Raw genomic sequence first — 17,462 nt, 5'->3', positions numbered from 1 at the left:
ATCTATCCCAGCTGATACAACACCCATCACTCTTCTGCGCTCCCTTTTGTCTGCCAGGGTGTTGCTGTCTCTCTCCAGACTGAAAGCTACAGGAGGGTGGGGACCTTGTATGTTTTGGTCACCACCATACACCCAGCGTCCAGCACGGGGCCTGGCACGTAGTAGGTGCTCAAAAATTATACGCAGAACAGACTGACAAATGAATGAACTAATGGCCGAACTGATGTCTCAAGGGTACGTGCTTTTCGCTGTTTGGCGCCCCAATTAGCTTGGCTCTTAGGGCTTAGGTATCTAGGTCCCAAGCCTGCGCCTCCCCCTCCCCAGAGCTCACATGAGCTCCTCTCCTAGGGAGGAGGATGGGCAGTAACGACCCCAGAGGGAGGGGTAAGCGCCGCCGGGACATCAAGGACAGGTGACAGTGGAGGGAGCGTGCTAGGGGTGGGGCACACGGGTGCTGGAATGAGGCGAAGCAAGGTGCCAATTCCTGGACCCATCACAACTGGCTGTGTTTTTAGAAAATCACGTCACCTGTCTGAGCTGGAGTTTCTAACCTGGGAAACAGATCTAGAAACATCTATTCATGGAGTTCTTACAAGTATCAAAACAAGACAGTGGTGGCAAAGCACTGGGGAAAACAGTAGGTGCTTGACAGACGCAGGCATGACGGCCATGGGGCCAGAAGTGGCTCCTGCCTGGCAGCATCAGACAGGGAGACAGGGGCCAACCTATGTCTGGCAGAGCCACTCGGGTATATTCCGGCCTCTCTTCTGAGCTGGAGTCATGCCATCAGCTGATGAGATCATAGCTGTTTGTTAGCTCAAAATCACGGAATTTTCCATTCGCTGGACCCACAAAGGGCATCTACCCCATAGATTGGGTGGGGAGGCTGACTCCTGCCTAGAGCACCAAAACGTCTTGACCAACTCCATCCGTAGGAGGTGGAGAAGCTGGGACTGCACCCTGGCCCTCTCCTGTGGCGGGCACAACCTGGAAACCCCGGTTCTCCCACAAGCCACCTTCGTGGTGGGCTCCTCGAGATCTACTCCACTCACCTGCAGGCTGAGGCCCCGGGAGGAGAAGGCGGGGATGCAGCAGGCCAGGATGGGGCACCAGAACGGGGCTTTGCTTTTCTTGTCCTCGTCCGGACATAGCCAGCCCGGCTGGTTCTCCTCGCCTACAGTAAGAGGAAGGAGGTGAGTGAAGCCGGTCAGAGTCCGAGGACCAAGCAGGCAGTGAGCAGCCCGGTGAGCCCAGGGGGCCGCCCCCTGCCCCATGACTGCCCAGCCAAGACGAAACCCGGCCTCGCTCCATGCTCATGACCCTGGGTCGGGAAATCGAAGATTTGAGTCCTGGCTGGTCCACCCTCTCACTGAGCAGCCTTGTGCAAAGTCCCCCAACGCTAAGCCTCGATTTCTTCCCCTATGAATCAGGGGCATAAAAATGCCTTTGTCCTGAGGTCATCGTGAGGATCCAGTGAAAGAGTAGAAAAGAAAGGGTTTCAAAAATGTCGTGGTGCTGAGCCCAGTCCAGGCCCTGCTGCCCTGACCTGGAGGTCTAGAGGTGCCTCTAGATGGAGGAGACGGCCAAAAACAAGCCAGAAGATAAGAGCCGACTCTGATGATGATGGTCAAGAGGATGACTCTCTCCTGCTTCCCTGAAGACCCACCCTGAGACTCAGGTGGTCCTCCGCCTCCAGGTTCCCTGTCCGGCTGGACACTGAGGCGCCGGGGGCCTGTGAGAAGTGCAGGTCCAGACTCACATCTGGACAGCACTATGCTCAAGGGCATCGGCTACACCTCACTCTGCACTGTCTCCCCCACGTAGGTCGGGGCTGCCTCACATGCCACCACCTCCAAGAAGTCCTCCCTGACCACCCTGGCTATGATGACCCCTCTCTCAGAAAACAGTCTAGAGACCACATCTTATTTCCTGCATAGCCTTCACCATGATCTAGAATCACTTTGTCTATTTCCTTGTTCGTGGTCTGTCTGCATATGTCCCTAGAATGTAAGCTCAGGGCAGCCAGGACCTGGCCTGTCTTGTCTGCCACGGTCTCCCTGGCACCCAGCACATGGTCAGTGCTCAGCAAGCACGGGCTGAAAGGATGAATGAAAGGAGGGCGTGAGCGAGCGGGTAAACTGCCATCCCTCCCGGAGAATTCTCCCTGCTCAAGAGCCCATCCTTGTCTGTGCTCCATAGGGGGGGCGCCTTCCAGGAACCCTGACAGCAGGGGCAGGGCACAGGGAAGGCACCCACTGTGTGTCCGCAAGCAGGCACGTGCCAGGGGCCATGGATGTGTTCCCCAGTTCTCGTTTTCAAGATAACCAAGCTCAGTGGGAATCGTGCTTTTCTCCTAATGGACAATGAGACCGACCCTCGGGGATGAAGTAATTGACCAGGTCATGTGCACGGCTGGTGCCAGAGTCCAGATGGGGACCTGGGTCTGCCGGACTCCAATGCCGTCTCCCGGCCACCGGCTCCCCCACTGAGGCCTGTGGGCATGACGGCTTCTGGAGAACCAGGGGGCAGCTCTGCTGGGAAACGGAGAGCCAGAAGACGGAAGGTGGCGCCCCGGGCCAGAGGGGCCACTTAACGCAATGACATCAAGCTGAAGGGCACCTGGAGCTTCAGGGACGGGAGGAGAGGTCTTCCGCAGAAGAGTCGTGACAGCAGCCTTCCCACCCGCAACGTGTCTAGTCAGAGGCCAGGAGGAAGCAGGGACCCGGGCCCACCCAGGCCCAGCAAGGGTCAGCTCCGTCCAAGAGGGCTCACCAGCCACGAGGGCCTCCAGATGGGTTTGCGCTGACCACTGCTCCCTACGGTCAGTCCTCCCCACGACAGCCAGAACCATCCCGCTAAACTTCCGCTGGGCGTCATGGTTCCCACGTCCATCGAGTCTCATTCACTTGGAATCAAATCCAGACTTTTCCAGAACAGTGAGGACGATCCTTCGGTCCCAGGCTCCACTGAACTAGGCTTTCCTCAGCCACTTACACAAACGAGCCCGGGACATTCCCTCCGCCTGGAGTGCTGTCCTCCCTGCCCCCGGGGCTGGCTCTTCTCCTCCCCAAGGTTTAGGTTTCTTGTCCACCTTCCGGGAGTGGCCTCCACAGACCACCACCCTCCCCCTCCCCTCCATCACTTCCTGTCACAGTGCCTATTGGCTCTTTTATTGGCTTGCCTCTTTCTTCCTCTGCATATGCATGTGTGTGTGTGTGTGTGTGTGTGTGTGTGCATGAGTGTGCACGCGTGTGCATGTTTGTGTGTGCACACAGACTCCCCAGCCTCGCCTGCGTTCTGTACGAGGTATGTCAATCATACCTCAATAACGTGGCTTTTAACAATGCCACTGCCACGAGGGAACGGTGGCATCCCAGTGCCAGTCGTGGCACGAGGAGCTGGGACAAGGTGGCAGGGGAGGACGCTCTCTGAGAAGTAAAAGACGTCCGCAAACGTCAGGCATTACGACATAACCACCGGCTTCGGCAGAGGCTCCGGCCCGCCCACCCGGGGAGCCCACTCCGCCAGCAGTCCAGGGGTTGCGCGGCGAGCTCATTCCCCAAACAGGCGCAGAGGCGGCCCCAGCGTCGGGCCCTCCACCCCACTGGGTCCTGGAGACAGAGTCACAGGAAAGGGCAGCTCACCAAGGAGGCGAGACCATTACAGAAAGGACAGCTACGGCATGGGACAGGCCCTGTCCTAACAGAATGCCCATGGGCACCACACTTCACAGTTTACAAAGCTCTGGCCCACATGAGGCCTTATTTCACCCTCAGGGATGCCAGGAGGGGTGGATGTTTGCATCCCCCTCCTACCCGGGAACTAGAAGCCAGAGGACATCAAAGGCTGGGCCCAGGAGGTGGAGAACGGACCGAGCACGGGGTGACAGCCCAGACGGCCTGCCCTGCACAGCAGCACCCTTCCCCGGGGCAGGTGCTGACCTTGCGACACTGCGCTGCCTCTTGGACAAGCCCCTGGTTGGCGAATAAGGATGGGCAGGACTGGAGTCCGCCCTCCTCTCAAGGAGCTTATGATCAGGCTCCGACCACCCGAAAGCCCAACAGATGGCTGAAACACACCTGCCCCCGGGGCTCCAGCTCCTTCCCCAAGCTGGGTCTGTGAACATAAACCCCCCTCCATCACCATGCTGCCCGAGCTCCTCTGCTCTCCTTTCCCCACATCCACAGCCCTGGCAATTTATTATGATATATATTTTTTAATGATCTGACCTTCTCCTTCCAGATGGCGCTTTCCCTGCCTGCGATCGGGAACGTTAAAGGAAAATGGAGCTGCAGCTCCCCATCTGCCACTGCCATTGTTCCTGTCACAAAACCAGGGCAGCTGAGACCAAATTAGGAGGCTGTCGCAGTTGAAAATTGAAAGCCCGCTTGGGATAAGTGACATTAAGAACTGGCACCGTCGGCAGAGCCGAGATTTCCAATTGACATTAAGTGGGGGCTTATTTAGCGCCCGGCTCTGTTTGCCAGCACCCACCGAACGCAGGAGCACCCCGTGGGGCAGCGGGGGAGGCTCCGGGGCTGGAGGCCACAGCCCCTTGCACTCCCCCCACCTCCGTGCCCTCAGAGCCGCCCCGCCCACGGCAGGAGGCTGACTGTGCCAGCTCGGCCCTGGCAGATCCCAACTCCGCCTCCAGCTCCCTCCCTGTGTGACACAGAGCCAGATGCTGAACCTCTCTGAGTCTGCTGCCTCCTCTGGAAAAGGGGGAAATGATTCCAACCATTCGAGTGTCACTGCGAGCGCCGGGGGAAAAAAGAAGATTTAACACCTTGTACATGCCAGGCCCTCAAGAAATAATGAGATCACTGTCCTGGAGGTGAGGGGTCTGCCTAGCCACAGGCTTGAGGGCGGCCACCCCACCTCCACCCGTCTGAGCCCCCCACCCTGCCCTGTTCCTCTGTCCCCTCCTGTGCTCAGTCCCAGTGCTGTGCCTCTCCTGCCACTGCTGTGACACTCCAGGGCGACAGCCCAGACCACCCTTCTCTACTTTCCAAATCCGAGGCTGCCCTCAAAGGTCCTCTTACACCCCCAGCGCCACGGAGAGGCCTCTGGCCACGGCCACGGACATGGGGGCTGGCGGGACATCGGCATCCTTCTTTTCCAAACACCCCCTCGCAGAGAGAGAGACCCGGCAGCCCAGGGAGGTCAAGCGAATGGCCATGGTCACCCAGCTGGGGTACGACCGCTCCGGAGGGCAGACCCACTGCTGCAGCCTGAGGGCTTGGGCAGGTCCCAGCACCCACGTCTGTATGGTTGAGTCAGTGGAGATGAAAGCTAGAACGCGCTCAGCACGCTGCCTGGGCCAGGCTCAGGGCCGCGCTCAGGATCTGTCACTGGATCTTCATCAAGGGGAATGTGGGGTCACTGTGAGAACCTGGGGCTGGAACATTAGCCAAGTCAGAGGCAGGGAGGGAGGGCCCTCCAGGCCATGGCCTGCGCAGATGTGTCCCTGTGAGCTTAGGACCAGCCCGCAGCCTGCCCGGCCCAGGTCCTCTGGGAAGGTGGGAATAAGGAGGGTTCAAGTGGGAGAGGCTACAGGGCCCCGGGGCGGGGGGGAGTGTAAGAGCCATGAACACAGCACTTCAAGAGCTTCAGGTGAGGGGATACAGCAGGGAGCACTGGAAGTCCCCGACCACGCGTCTTCCTTCTCTGGGGCCTTCCACCTGCAACACTTCCCTGGAGACTTTATGAATACGAAGCTAACTGGCAGAGGGGTGGGAGGGTGGCCCGACCCGTCCCTGTTCTGCAATGAATCACATGCGACCTTAGACCGGTCACTTCCCCGTCTGTGAGATGCAGGCAGCCCTTGTCCTAGGAGCTTCTCCCACAGGGGCCGGCGGTCCCAGGCGCCTTTGACGCATCGTCTACCCATATGTTCACAAGAGCCCTGTGAGGGGGGCGCTGGCATTATCACCACTTGCTGATGGAGAAGGGCATCTAAAGGCTAAATCATTTGCCCGAGATCACAGAGCTGAGAAGGGACAGATCCGGAAACTGACCTCAAGCAGCCTGGATCCATTTCACGAGGCCCTAAGATCCCAAAAAGTAAGAGGAGAGAGGACCACGGGAGCTCTAGTCCGAGTCACCTCCCAGAGGCCTTTCCCTGGACCACACGGCACAGGAGGGGTGCCGCTGGGATGTGAAGCGGGTCCCCAGATTCCCCAGGGTGCCCTGCCCTTTCCTCCCCAGGGGCAGAATTGACCCCCCATTCCGGATCCCAGGCACCCCCAGTCCAGCCCTCTCCTTCCTCAACGTTCAGTGGATTAGGATCGTACGTGGTAGTCAGGAAAAGAGAAGTACCAAAAAAAACAAAAAAAAGAAAGGAATCACATCCTTTGTGAATAAATGTTTTTAACGTATTCTATTACTAACAGGCGGTATTATTCCCCACCCCACCCAGCCAGGCACTGCAGATTAAAAAAAAAAAAAAAAAACTGGCAAAATAAAAGGAACAAATTATTCAAGCCCCAGGGGAACCCAGGCATTCAAATAAGATTTCAAATGACTCTCCTTCCATTAAAACTTTTGCTGCAGTGAAATTGCGCGGAGCACGCATCACAGACAGCCGAGAAAGGCGAGGCTCACGCCCGTCCCCTCCTCTCCCTCGGCCACCAAGCCCCACTCGGCAAAGCAGCCAGGCCTCAAACCGGACTGAGCTGCCTTTAGAGCAGGGGTACAATCGGCTCAGGCCAGCAGGGGAGCCACGTCCGCCCTCCCTGGGGCGAGAATTCCCCCGGGTCGGCTGCCAAGGCCGGGGCTGTCTCTGATTAAAATTCTCTCTCCTCCCTCTGCAGCTCTCCTGGTCGCCCGGAAACATCCAGCCGAGGCTTGTGCCACGTCAGCACCAGATCAAGAAGGCCTCTGACCCTGGCTCCCCCAAAACCTCAACCTCCTCCCCATTTCCTCCCACCTCCACATGCCCTCTCGGCACAGGGGCAGAGCCATCCGCTCCAGTGGACACCAGACCAGGATGCTGCCCAGCTCTCACTGGTACAAGGAACAGCAGCCCGTCAAGCTCAGAATAAGCTCCATGCATCTTGCCCTGGCTTTCTGGAAAAGCGGCCCACCCTTCTACCTGCCGACTTCTCTCCCCACGATTCATCAGCTCTGGCCATCGCAGGACCTTTGCACTTGCTGTTCTGAAGCCTGGACTGCTTTGCCCAGATCTGTCGGCTTCGGCTGTCACCTCCCAGAGGCCCTCCCTGACAGCGGTCCGCTCCCAGGCTCGGTGACAGTCACATCACCCACTTCTCCCTGTTGATTTGTTCCTCACGTAATGTCTATCTGCCCCTCTAAATCATAGCTTCCCTGAGTGCAGGGATCTTTCGGGTTTTGTTGTTGCTCTTTTCCCCATGCCCAAAATCACAGTAAAGGCTCATTACATAATTATTTTTTAATTGATGAAAGCCAGTGTCAAAAGGCCTGACTTCTTTCCAGAAATGTCTCAAAACCTATAATAAGATCACACTAAAAACAACAATGAAGCAAACAAAAAATGTCCCTGTTATTGGCCAGAAGCAGCAAATGGGAATTCTAATATATGACAGAAAATAGTAGCTCTGATGGGCGAGGACCTAGGCCTTTTGTCAATTCAAAAACAGTACAAATAAAGTAATTACAACATAACAAACGTGTTTTGCACGACAGAAACTCTCCCAATGTGGGGAGGCAGAGGGACAGCGGTCCAGAGTGGGCTCTGGGGGCTGACTGCCCAGGGTCTGAGCACCAGCTCTGCCCCTTCCTGCTGTGTGAGCTTGGGCAAGTCACTGCACCTCTCTGGGCCTCGGAGCCTCCACTGTAAAAGGGGGCTCACAACAGGACCTACCTCTCAGAGTATCATCAGTGTGAAAAGAAAGAGACGCGTGTAAGATGCTTAGAAAACCGTCTGCCACGTAGGACGCGCTCTGTGAACACGCGTCTTATTTATCATGTGATCATTACGGGGTGCGTAGGAGGAAAAAAAATAACAGAGGCCCTGGTTGAGAATCAGTTCAATCTAACCTGCACTGTTTTGTTTCGGTTACCGTAAAACCCGCCCTTTTCAAGTATTCACATCAAGGTTTCTAGCATATTCCCCACTACCTACGTTTAGAACATTGTCATCACCCCCAACCAAAAGGAAGCCCCTCAGCAGCCACGCCCTAACCACCCTCCCCCAGGGCCCTGACAACCACTCGTTGACATTGTCAACTGCCATCACTTTACAGATGGGGAAACTGAGGCTCAGACAGGGACAGGGACTGTCCAGCGTTATAAGGCAGAGCCTCAGGACTCAGAACCCTGGCTCCCGTGTTCCTCCAGGGCACTGCCTCCCTCCAACTTAGAAGCCCCCCTGCCCCCACGCACCCCACATGCACACCCCAAGCTTCCCTGTTCCGCACCCCTGTCCCCTGAGGCGCTCTCCCCAGGGCTTTAACTCACGGAGTCCGATCTTGGCCAAGTGCAACCTGTTGACCCAGGAGATCTTGCTCAGGGGGTTGGGGGTGATGAAGACCACCATGAAGCTGATGGGGCGGCCGGACCTGCGGCGAGACAGCAAGGAGCATGAGTGCCCAGAACAAGCACCTGGTTCTTCCCTCCACCACAGGCCCGGCCGCGGCGCCAGCTCCGCTCAGGGCATCAGAGCAGGGCCAGAAAGCCTGGTGACCCAGCAAAGCCTCCGTCCCCTGGGGCAAAGAGTCCCTCCACCCACCATGGCCCCGGAATGGAGGTCCCTCCCAAAGCCACCAGGCTGCACTCCCCAGCCCCGCCCCTGGCATCTGGGCTTGGTGCCTAGTGACTCGAGAGGCCCTTCCAGGGCTCCCCGGTCAGCTTCCCCCGGGCCTCATCAGACACACGTACACATGCGACTGCGAGCCTCAGCAGGGAGGAACAGGCTCCCGCGGGCCTGCTCCCAGCACCTGGTCCAGGGCAGGTGCTCAGCAAATGTTTGCAGAATGGACCGGTGAATGAATGCAGCCGTGAATGAATGAGCTTGTGACACGCTTGGGCAGCTAGAGGTCACTGTTGTCACACTACTGTCCTCTCACCTTGCAGCAGCGGGTCCCTCAGGGTCCTCTGGGGCCTGTTCTCCACCAGGGGGCCATCCCAGGAGGCAGGCAGGGCCAGTGTCACTAACTCTCCCAAGGGCAAAAGGAGTGGGGGGGGGAAGGGGCAGCGGGAGGCCACTCGGCAAGGGGCTGGCAGATTGGATTACAGCCCAGAGCCCTGCCTCTCGGCCTCTGCCACGCCAGCCTGGAGCCTTCTATCTTGGGCTCCTGGGCTTGTGGCCTTGCCTCAAACAACAGTGCTCTGATCTTCCCGGCCCTGCAGCCAGTGCGCCTATAACACTCTGGCCCCCACCGTCCCCCCAACCTCAAGATCAAACCCGGGCTGTGAGCCCCTGCACTGCACCAGCTTAGGCTTTAGGTCAGAGCTCAGCTTGACCTCCTACTATGGCTGGCGGGTGGTGGGGGGGGGCTATCCAACAACTCTTGGAGCCTCACCGGGGCCATGCTGGGGGGAGGCTGGGTCCATGAGGAGACCCAGGGCCTGGTCCCAGGGCTCTACACCCTCTGGACTGAAGGAAAAGGTCGCAGCACAAATGGAACCAACCAACAGCAGAGTATCTGGGTCCTGAGTCTCCTAACAGAGGATGGGCTTAAGCCAGGTATGATCCGGTCATTCATTCATTTATTCATTGGCTAATGCACCCCTCCGTGCCAAACACCGTGCTGGGCCAGGCCCAGTGTACATGCCCACGGCCATGACCACACTGACGAACAGGTCAGCTCCAGGTGCCCCCTCTCCACGTCCCCCCCCCTCAGCGGTGGCCACTCCCCATCTCACTTGTCAGGTTTTCCAGGAAGCAGGAGCCTGAGACGACACTTGTTGGCTGAGTGGATCTCCTCCTCCTTCACCCGCATCAGCCTCTGCAGGGCCAGGCACCAGTCTTGAGCCACAGTCATGTTCAGGTTCTAGGGTTGAGGAAGCCAGTGAGATCACCACCTGGCCCGATGACTCCCCCAAAGCCACCCGGGATCCTAGGGCATTCGGGGGGCCCTGGTGGAGAGGAGCTGGGGAGGTCCGGGAGCTCGACAGGGACCTCTGGCTCAGCCACAGCAGGCGGCCGGCTCCCTGGGCCACAAGCCCAGCGCAGGCTTCCCAGCCCTCGTTCAGACCCCACCTGGCACCCCTCCTTTGGGAGGAACACAAGCTCCCAGCCAGATTCCTCTCCAGCCTTGGGGTGAGGTCCAGAAAGGGGCTGCGAGACTGAACGGTCACTGCGCAGACAACAAAAGAATCGCCACGCAGCCCGACCCCACTTATCCCAAATTGGAGCTTCAACCCGAACCAGAGGCCGCATACCAGCGTCTAGGTAGCAACGGAGAGCGTTAGCCGCTCCTCCTGCTTGTGGGACTCAGAAGCCAGGAGCATGCCTGGGGCCTAGACTAAGGCAGGAGCCCTCTCCCACCCCGCCTGCTGATCCGGGCACTGCCCAAGGGAGGAGCCCAGACCGCACAAACCCGGGCCGGGGCTGGATACCTGGTAGGTGCCGTGCAGCGTGCTGATGAGGAAGGTTATCTGCTCGACCACGGCCAGGTCTTTCTGCAGGTCCTGCAGCTCCTGGAAGAGGCGCGGGGGGCCGAAATACACCTTATCTGGGCAGAGAAGAGACCCAACTCAACTTCAGGGTGGCAGAGGGGCTAATTAGGACCCAAGTGTCCATTCGCTGCAAAAAAGGAGACCTGTCGCCCTGGAGATATGGCACTACAGACACAGAAGGAGACATTAGCAGGCTCTTGCCCTGGTGGAGTTCCCAGTCTACAGGGGGCAGGGGGGAGGGGAACACACACAGATCCAATCACAGGTAGTCTAGCACCTGGGGTCCGGGCCACACTCAAAGGGTCACAGGAGGCCATAAGACTAAGAACCAACTGTGCCTGCAAGAAGCGAGGAACCTTCACAGGGCCAGGCGTGTGGTGGGCATGCTGCCATAAAGGAGAACAGCATATGCAAAGGCACCGTGGCTTCAGGAAGCCCACAAACAGCAAGGTGTTCACAGATGTATGAGGACCTACAGGGTGACAACTGTAAACAAGACAGAAAGGATCCCTGTTCTTATGGAGTTTATGACCTGGGTGAGGGGGGACAGGGGCAGCAGTCAATTAACAACCACAACAGACGAAAGGCACTAGGGAGAAAGCTATCAGGGCAAGGGGACAGTGAGGGTGCCTGGATCTCTGGGGACGATACAGATATAGTACTGGGGGCATGGGAGACGAGCAGCCAGAGACAGAGGAGGAAGGAGGAGGAGGCCAGGCAGGGAAGTCCTTGAATGCCATGCTGGAGAATCTGGGTTGTATTCTCTAGGCCACGGTCTCTCAAGCTGGGGTCTTATGGAGCCCCGGGGGAGGCTAATTTTGGGTTTTCATTTAGAGGACTATCTGGAAAACGGATGTACATCCTGAGTCACCTGGATAGGATGACTTTCAGGCCACGTTTTGCTGCACGGTGTCAGGGCGTCTGTGGACTCTGGTAGTGAGCAGGAGAACCTGAGCAGTCACCAGGTAATGAGCAGGGAGCGAGGGGGGCCTGGCAGGGAAGTGAGGCACTCACAGCAAAGACAGACCCTGCGGTGAGCCCAGGGGGTAAGCGGGTGGGCAACGCGGGTCACCATAGGGCACCCTAGGGGAGGGGTACAGAGATCTCAAAAGAACCCGCCCCAGAAGAGGCCCACAGCCACATGGTAAGCAACTGGGTTCCAGCAAAACGACATCACCCATCACATTAAAGGAATGCTGTTCATTCGAATTGTACTGTTTTGTAGCTTTTTTTTTTATCCCACTTGTGATTTTGTTTTGGTTTTACTGTTTGTTCAAGGGATATAAGCATCAGGAGTTTCTTGTACCTCGTCTTATATTTGCACATATTTGAAATAACAACGTGATAAAAAAATCATTCAAGGCCAACTCGGGTTCAACAAGAATTCTTTCCTTTCCCCTGAAGGGCGTCAGGCCCCGTAGTAGTCTGCTTAGAGAAAGGAGGCCGTGAAGAAGGGGCCCCAGAGTGCTTGGTAGCGGTGAGGTGGAGTCAACCTAGGGCTGAAGGTGCCTCTGGGGGCCCTTCGCTGGGGGGGGCTTCTGGAAACCTCGAATAGCCCTTCCTGCTCACAGACCCAGGGGAAAAGGCACAGCATCCGGGAGTGGGCGCGGCCGGCCAGCCCGCCCTCCGAGGGCGACAGCGAATGTACTATCCCTCCCTCTCCGCTGCCAAAATGGTCCACAGCCCAGCGAGGCACCCTCCCAGGTCAGGCCCCGGACAGAGCCGGGCCGGTGGGCAGGGGAACCAGAGCCGGGGGAAGGGGCCTCCGCCACAGCTCCTTCCTGCCAGCCCTGCAGCTTGGCACCCTCCCTTCATTCAGCAAACAGCTGTTAACACCCCTTGCCGCTGAACCATCACCAGAGAAGGTGACCACAGAACTGGACCTTGAGAGCTCAGGACAGGGGGGCCTGGCCCAGTTCAAAGGAACCAGGGAAGGCTTCTCTGCAGAGGTGTCATCTGAGCTAAGATGAGTAAAGGAGGACAGCAGAAGAGTCTGCAGAAGCGCAGAGGCTGGGAGAAGGCCCTGGGGTGGGGCGGGGGGGGAGCTCTGCCCTCAGGAACCGAGAGGCCAGTGTGGCCAGCCTGGGGAGGGCGGGATGGCACCCCCAGGAGGGGTGTGTGGGTGCCAGTGAGGACCCGGGACTTTACCCGGGGAGCAAGGAGCAGCCACGGGTGGGTTTCTGGGTGGACGGTGACACACACAGATTTGATCGGCATCTGAAGAGCTGGCTCTGCGGGTGGGTGGAGGATGGACGGGAAGGCGGCAAAGGCGCAGGGAAAGACCACAGCCAGAAGGCTCCTGCTCCAGACCGGGCCTGATGGTGGCGGCCACCACGGAGACGGACAGAGACGGAGAGAGGCGCACGGCTGAGAGGCTGCCCAGCACCACTCCCTCTGAGTTCTCATTCCTCTCGTGCCCAAAAAGTTGGAGCCAGACAGCCCTAAGCCTGGTCCCTGAGGGTTGAAGGACCTAGGGGAGTGTCACCTGGGCCCCTCACTGCACAGAGCGGGGAACTGAGGCACAGAGAGGAGAGCCATCCACTGAGGTCCCGTAGGAGGCAGGCGGTGGTCAGGCAGGGACAGAAGTCCTGCTTTGGCGCTCAAAGGCATCGTGCGTGCACACGCTATAGACACACAGGTGCACGCGGGTGTAGGGTGGGGGGGACGGTGCGCGGGATGCAGGTGTGGCTCCGCAATGTCCACGAGCAGCTGGGGGTCTGGGTGTGCGTCCGTGTGTAGCGTGGGGCTGCAAACCTGCCAGAGCCTCTCGGCCAGGTGGCCCATCGGTCAAGGGTTCCCAGACAGGCCCCCAACCTGGGCAGGTGCCCCCAGGCAGCAGCGGGGCGGGTACTCACTCTGGGCCTGGCCCGCGGCGGAGGCCTTCTTGGCGCCCGCATGCTGGATGAGCACGTTGTCCTTGTCGTAGGAGCCGCCCTCCTGGCCCACCTCCACCACCTGCACCTGGGGTAGCGCCGTGTTCCACTTCACCACGTACTTGGGCCCCAGGGGCACCAGGCTGCTGATCTCCAGCTGGCCCCTGCCAGGACAGACAGGAGGAAGCCCTGGAGAGCCCGCAGCCGCCCAGGCCCAGGGCCAGCCCAGAGCACGCTCCTCAGCACACCGGCTCAGCCAGGCCCCTCGCAACACAAGCGCAAGACCTCAGGCCCAAACCAAGCCAGGCGGAGCAGGGCAGAAGCCCTGGGGTGCCCAGGCCCCAGCCCAGATCCAGAATCACATGCCCCGAAGCCCCAAGCCCCCAAACCCCTACCTGTGGTTGGCAGGCCTGAGGAAAAAGACAAAACGGAAAGGAAGGTCATTCCTGTTATTGCGTGATTTCTAGGGGGCTGAGACTGGGGGGGGACAGCCACTGGGCTGGGCCAGGTGTGGACATCGGGGACCACAGGAGGGCCTTCTCCCCAAGCCGGCCACTGGCCTCCAATCACCTGTGATTCCCACCACAGGCCTGCTGGGAAGCTTGTATTATTCCAGACAAGGACTCCGATGCTCAGACAGGTCACGTGACTCACGCCGCATCACCTAAGCTGATCCCCCAACCCCACCCCCTCAAAGTGGGCCACTAGCATCCCCATCACAGCTCTCACCAGGCGAGGCCCTGAGCAGCAGGAGTGCAGAGCAGGGGTTCATCAGATATGCTGCCTTAAAAATCTCAGTGCTGGAATCAGCGAGGGAGGGAGGGAATGAGCTAGCCTTAAACATCACCACACTGAACTGGGACAGAAGCTTCCTTGCCCGAGTGCCCTACCAGTGCCGGGTCTCCTCCAGACCTGTGAACTGGCATAAAGTAAGGGCCCAATAAGTCTTTGAAGGATTAATGGATGGACGGGTGGATGGACAGATGGGTGGATGGAACGTGAGTGAGCATGGGGGTCCCCAGACGACCCTGCTTGCTCCCGTTCCAAGGTGCGTGAGCCACAGCCATGGGGACTGTCCCCAAATCCACTCCACGGCCGTGCCTGCACCAGCCGACTCTGGGTGCGGAACCCACATCAGGCCCCGTGGGCGTCCCCCACCGCACAGGCGCTCCAGCTGAGGGGTACAGGGCCAGCCCCTTGGATCTCAGTTATTGTCACCATATTGGTGTTTCCGCGATGGTTTTTTAAAGTGCTGTCAAGTACTGAGAGCAGTCTCCTCCACGAGAGTGGCGAAGGGTCCCAGCTGGACTGGTCCCAGCTGGAGTTCATCTGGGCATCATTTCTGGGCCACAGGGCCAAGCGGGGGATGCAAGTGGGGACCAAGAAGCAGGCAGGGCAGAAGCCCTAGTAAAGAGGCCACGTGACCCAGCTCCAGGCCCGTGTGGCCCTGGGCAACGTGGGCCCAGAATGTTGGCTCTTCAAATCTTCAAGAGAAGTCAAAAAATGTCTCAATCTTTGCATGAACTCCCTGTGTGAGCCAAATAAAAGATTTCTGGAGGCCTAATGCAACCCACGCGGCACCATCGCCCTCACCCCAGCCAGGTTCCGATTCTTTCAGGCACAGCCTAGAAGACCAGCTCCAGGCCTTTCTTCCACCTCAGTCTCAGAACCAGAAAGCCAGGCTCTGTGGGGGAGGCAGTGCTCTGGGCAGTGGGGGCAAAATCTCTTAGAGCGGTTGAAACCCAGGAAGCTGTTCAGTTACCAACAGCAGAGTTCTAGAACAGACCACTCTGCCTGATGGCCAGCTACCAGCCCAAAGGCCCAGGGTGGCCCCGGACGACCCCTCCAGATGCTCCCCACCTGGGCACTCGGGGACTAGGGACAGAGCAGGCCAAGAGGGATGGGAGAGGAAGCCGGAATGTCTGAAACCCAAGGCGAGCCCAAACGGGACCCCCCTCGCAGAGAGGCCAGTCCAGGAGCCGGGGCATAACAGGAGGGGGTCCCCACAGTGGGGCTACGGCCCAGGCCCACTTACTTGAAATTGATATTGGCGCAGACCAGCATGTCGCTGAGCAGGAAGACCCTGCGCTCCTTGGACTTGATCAGCTGCCCGCGGTCACCGTACACGGTCTCTGTCAGTGTCTCACACAGGAGCAGCTGCCTCTGACCCGAGGTCAAGAGCTGGGAGAGGGAGACGGAGCCGAGTCAACCCCAGCAACACACGCAGGCTGCCACGTACACATCACTGCACCAAAGACCCAGAAACCTCTCGCCCCGTCATGCAGAAGGGAGCAGGGTGGGGAGACCCGGAGAAGGAGGCAATGGGGAGGAGGCCAGAGGACCTCACACTGGGTTCTCTGACTGTCCCCCTTGTCCCGCAGCCAGCACCCCTGCTTAGGTGAGCCAGCCCCGGCCACCCCTCTCCGCGGTAGCCACTGCCAGCGACACAAGCTCCAGAGTCGCGGATACGTGCTCCCACCCTGGCTCCCCGCTCACCGGCTACAGAGCCCTCTGGCCGTTCACTTCACTGGCCCACACCCCGACTTCCTTGGCTATCAAATGGGGCAATGACCCACCGCTCAGATCACCAAGGCAACGCACAAACGGGCCTGGTGACATCATTTTCAGAGCCCGGTGGAAGATGAAAATGCAGCCCTCATTCAAATGTTATTAGGATTTCAGGATGGTGACTGCACAACATGAAACCAAGTGTGGGGGGCCCTGCTGAGCACCAGCCTGCGCGACGGCACCAGTCACACACCCGAGAAGCTGGCCCTGCACGTGTACACTCCATCGACTAGGGCGCTGCTGTCCCCACAGCCGTACTGGCTGTGACGCTCTTCGCCACAAAGAGGTGTGGCCCCACCCAGGGAAACCTCGGGCCTGGAAGAGGTCCCAGCCCCACAGCCTGAACTGAACAGCCCGCCAGCCTCACCGCACGAGGGGGTTGGCACCAACCTGCTGGTCAGTGAGGTGACCCTCTGAAGAGGCCGAAGACCTCCAAGCCCCAGGCAGCTGAGCAGGTGTGTGCCAATCTCGGGCTGGACCCTAAGAACACCCTGCCAGCACCAGGACCCCCATCCCACTCAGGGACCTCCTGGGAAAACAGCTTTTTACTGAGAGGGACTTTTTTTTTGCAGAGGGGAAGAAAATATTCAGCAAAATTCATTCCCAAAACCCATGACTCTGATGACAAGAGTCATCCTCCCTTCCCTCCTCACCCCTGCTGGGAAAGTGCAGATCACCCCAAGCCTCCCCCCGGAGAGACTGCCCTGTCATTCTCCCTAGAACCATGTGTCCCGGATCATCACAGAGGCCTGAATGGTACCAATGTCCACTGCCCGCGGGGCACTGCTCCTGGCACTAAGTATCCCACTTCCCATTTAACCAGCTCCACAGCCCCTGAGGCCATCCCCATTCCCAGAGGAGGAAGCCAAGATTCCAGAAGTACAGCGGCTTGCCAAGCAGCAGCACAGGACGCGGCCAGGCACATGCACTGTCCCCAGCACCGGGCAGCCCGCTGGGTGTGACAGGGGTGGGGGAGGCCTCATTGCTCCTAACACAAAAATGACCCAGGGTCCCTCAGGGGGCCTCTCGTCACTGCTAAGGCCGGGCTCCCCGACGCTCCCACCTCCACCAACAAGCTGACGCCAGCTCATGGAAACAAGGCTGGAACCCCGAAGACAGCGGGCCCCGTCGAAGACTGCCAAGTGTGGCATGACCTAAAACCTGGAAGTCCCCTGGGCTGCTGGCAATCATGCCCCTGGCCCGCAGGCAGATAAAAGGGGAAAAACACGGATATTGCACAAACACTCCCCTGGAGGTTCCTGAGCAAGCACATTTTGAAAAAGCCGGCAGGGTTCCGTTTGGGGCGCACCCAGTTTCAATTCTGCTTTCCCCTCGGTGGCAGGCGGCAAGAGGAAAATCACCGGACTGGTCTCAGAACTGACCGAGATTGCCCGGGGGGGGGGGGGGGCTGGCCAGGGG

The 17,462-nt window shown here is 58.8% G+C and overlaps 1 protein-coding gene across 7 annotated transcripts in view; it reads right to left on the bottom strand.

The window, feature by feature from the left end:
• Positions 1 to 17,462, bottom strand: part of ARHGEF10L (Rho guanine nucleotide exchange factor 10 like) — a 109,967-nt gene that overhangs the window by 46,601 nt on the left and 45,904 nt on the right. For 4 of the 7 annotated variants that reach the window (XM_040645851.1, XM_040645853.1, XM_040645850.1 and 1 more), the window contains 7 exons: positions 15,511 to 15,656; positions 13,871 to 13,885; positions 13,458 to 13,639; positions 10,543 to 10,658; positions 9,847 to 9,974; positions 8,440 to 8,540; positions 1,053 to 1,174 (listed from right to left, as the gene is read on the bottom strand). In XM_040645851.1, coding sequence (XP_040501785.1) covers positions 1,053 to 1,174; positions 8,440 to 8,540; positions 9,847 to 9,974; positions 10,543 to 10,658; positions 13,458 to 13,639; positions 13,871 to 13,885; positions 15,511 to 15,656 — 810 coding nt within the window. The remainder of the gene's footprint in view (positions 1 to 1,052; positions 1,175 to 8,439; positions 8,541 to 9,846; positions 9,975 to 10,542; positions 10,659 to 13,457; positions 13,640 to 13,870; positions 13,886 to 15,510; positions 15,657 to 17,462) is intronic. The other 3 variants (XM_040645852.1, XM_040645854.1, XM_040645856.1) reach the window with 1 other exon arrangement.

Source organism: Ursus maritimus, unplaced genomic scaffold (genome assembly GCF_017311325.1).
Source record: "Ursus maritimus isolate PB19 unplaced genomic scaffold, ASM1731132v1 scaffold_32, whole genome shotgun sequence".
In the NCBI taxonomy this organism is placed as follows: domain Eukaryota; kingdom Metazoa; phylum Chordata; class Mammalia; order Carnivora; family Ursidae; genus Ursus; species Ursus maritimus.
Note: the sequence above shows the minus strand (reverse complement) of the source record. Positions and strands in the feature narration are given on the sequence as shown.